This window comes from Anarrhichthys ocellatus, unplaced genomic scaffold, assembly GCF_004355925.1.
Source record: "Anarrhichthys ocellatus isolate YVR2014 unplaced genomic scaffold, GSC_Weel_1.0 scaffold171, whole genome shotgun sequence".
NCBI lineage: Eukaryota > Metazoa > Chordata > Actinopteri > Perciformes > Anarhichadidae > Anarrhichthys > Anarrhichthys ocellatus.
In genome coordinates, this window is record NW_022280201.1 from 121,383 (window position 1) to 124,543 (window position 3,161).

The following is a 3,161-nucleotide window of genomic DNA, read 5'->3' on the forward strand; positions in this document are numbered from 1 at the left end:
TACACATAATACTACACATAATACTACACATAATACTACACAGGGAGCAGCAGAGTCTGGGGTTAATATGTAAGAAACTATGAGTTTAAATGAATAAAAACAGCCTCAATGAGCATTCTATATATTATATATTATTCTGCTTTATCTCATTCATAAAGCCCTTTGGAGTTAATGAGTGTATTCATTCATGTGTTCACCTGAACGTTAACACAGAACTACAGCCTGGTGTTAATACCTCTGTTAGCACCAGGCTGTAGTTCTGATCTCTCTCCGTGGTTTGTTCTGTAAACATGAATGAAATCACTCGATAAGAGTTAATAAACACTTCACTTCTATGAGACTAAAGGTCAGCTCACTGCCAGAGCTCCGCTTTTACTGCTGGTTAGTTAACTAGTGGAGCTCAACTAGCTTTAAACCAGCAGGAGAGTAAACTAACTAAGTAAAGTAACGTAGTAAAGTAACTCAATAAACTAACGTAGTAAAGTATAATGTAGTGAACTATAACGTAGTAAACTAACGTAATAAACTAACGTAGTAAAGTATAACTTACCTGCAGCAGCAGCAGCTGAGTTGTGTACGTCACCACGGGGACGAACGGTTGCCTCTGTAATGAACCATGACGGCCGGTTGCCATGGTAACACAGTGACCTCAGTTTTTAACTGTGAAGCTGCTGAAGAAATAATAATATAACCTTTAATTTAATCTAGTTTAACTTTAATTATTATGATAATAATAATTATTATTATCATAATAATATATAATATATAATTATATAATAATATATAATATATAATATATAATAATATAATAATATAATAATATAACCTTTAATTTAATATCATAATAATAATAATTATTATGATAATAATATATAATATATAATTATATAATTATATAATTATATAATAATATATAATATATAATATATAATAATATAATAATATAATAATAATAATATTTTTTACGCTGCCATCTTAGTAAAAATTAATACTATTATTCTGGCTAAATTTTGGTTAAATAAATAAATACAATAAAAATGAATAGAAAATACAAACAGACAGTAGATGATAAAATAATGAAATTAAAGTACAAAAAAACAAAACAGAGACAATTAAAAATAAAAATAAGAATAATAATTGGTAATATATATATATATCTATATATCATAGATATATAAATATATACTGTATATATTATATAAAGAAAAACATTAAATATAAGACAAATTAAATGAATAGGTTGTCATCTGTGGTTTAAAAATGTTAATTATTATTCCATAATAATAATTCATAATAATATGAATCAATAATTTTAAAGCATATAAAAAAGGACATAATTCTGTGTATTTAAAAACCAGCAGTAGAAGATCTGAGAGCTCATGAAGGATCATAAAATGACTCGGTAACATGTGAACATGTGAACATGTCTATTGTTGGCTTGTTCACCCAGAAGCATCCTGGAGTTGCTGCAGTAATATCATAAAGTCTTATCAGTAATATCAGTCGTATTAGTTGCACCTGGTGGTTTCCCTGCTGTGATGAATCTGTTGCTCATGAATGCGTATTGAATAATTAACCCTCCACTCACCTGTAACAAGTTTGAAATTGGATGCTGACCTCTTAAAAGAAGGTTCAGCGTGTACACGTACCCATCAGGAAGTCCAGGACGACCAGGTCCATGAAGTCCACCAGTCGGGTGCCTCTGTCGTAGGGGGGGGTCTTTGTCACCGTGGAGCAGTAGTCTGGTTCTGACTCCCACCTGAAACACACGACTCGCCACAATAAAACGTTTCTGAACCAAAAAATACTCACGTCAACATGTAGGTGTTTACCAACATCACAGTGTTTCAACCACTGGGGGAGCTGCTGAGCGTCCTCATTCAGAACTAGATCATATTTTAGGTTGAATTAAGTGCGATACTTCTGGTTTCACATGAACTGTGTTTGTTTGACCATCAATACCTCTCATCCTCTAATGTGTGATCCGTCAAATACCAACAAGAGAAAACACGATCCCTCCAAATAATAATTCAGTTTCCTTGTTTTTGAATGAAGGTAGAACAGAACCTGTTTCTGTCAACGGAGTCTGGTGTCTTTGAGGAGATCGTAGATGACGGTGAAAATATTCTAAATACAGCGTTAAATTAAACTGATATTGACTCTCTTAGGCATCTGGAATACGTCTAAAGCAGCACATTGCTTTGACTGACTGGAGAACCTCATAAATAAACATCACTAAACATAATATAATTATAATAATCCAAACGTCCCTTTAAGTTCTGTTAAAGGAAACCAGTCCTCCTGTGGTGCTGTAAGGAGATCCATGTTTCTGATAGATCTGCCCACACGTGCAGTTTATTAAACAAAGACGTTCATTAATGATGATTAATTAATGCAACACACGTGCAGCTGGAGCACCTTTGACCTCTTGTGAAAAACTAAACTATCATCTGAAGAAATAACATTTAGGAGCATGTTTTATATTTGCCCCTTTCACAATATTGTTTTAAGTACTGGATCTGTTTGTTTACCATATTTAACTGTACATTTTAATATGTTTCTATTTTTAAATGATGTCTTGATTATTGCACTGCTCATTGTTTATTGTTATGCACCGTTCACCAAGTCAAATTCCTTGTATGTGTGACGCACTCGGCAATAAACGGTTCTGTTATTATTATTATTGTTATTATGGTTTCATATTTGGGTTATTTACATTCGAGGATTCAAGGACAATTTACTGTCAACGACATCCAGTTGCATCTCTGGGCAATGCAGTCGACATATGAACATTAGGAGCATCAGTGATGTTGACCCGCTTTGTCCTCACACTGACTCACGTTGCCAGCTTGCTCCGGCTGTAGGAGCGTCTCCACGGGGACCTCCAGGTCCGGCGGGACTCCAGGGACAGATCGGGCAGCATGACGGCCAGAGAGGCCTCCAGGCTCCTGGGGCGACCACACACAGCGTGCTCTGTGGAGCAGTAGTAGGAACACTTGCCGTAGAAACACACGTTGCCCACTAGGGGGAGCCAGAGAGGTGCAGATGAGAGAGAGAGAGAGGAGACAGGTGAGAGAGAGAGGAGACATGTGAGAGAGAGAGGAGACAGGTGAGAGAGAGAGGAGACAGGAAAGAGAGAGAGAGGAGACAGGTGAGAGAGA

The 3,161-nt window shown here is 35.5% G+C and overlaps 1 protein-coding gene across 1 annotated transcript in view; it reads right to left on the reverse strand.

The window, feature by feature from the left end:
- fam20cl (family with sequence similarity 20 member C, like) overlaps positions 1 to 3,161 on the reverse strand; it is a 34,984-nt gene that overhangs the window by 29,995 nt on the left and 1,828 nt on the right. Inside the window, exons 5-6 of the mRNA XM_031878274.1 lie at positions 2,841 to 3,021; positions 1,650 to 1,759 (exon numbers count right to left, since the gene is read on the reverse strand). Coding sequence (XP_031734134.1) covers positions 1,650 to 1,759; positions 2,841 to 3,021 — 291 coding nt within the window. The remainder of the gene's footprint in view (positions 1 to 1,649; positions 1,760 to 2,840; positions 3,022 to 3,161) is intronic.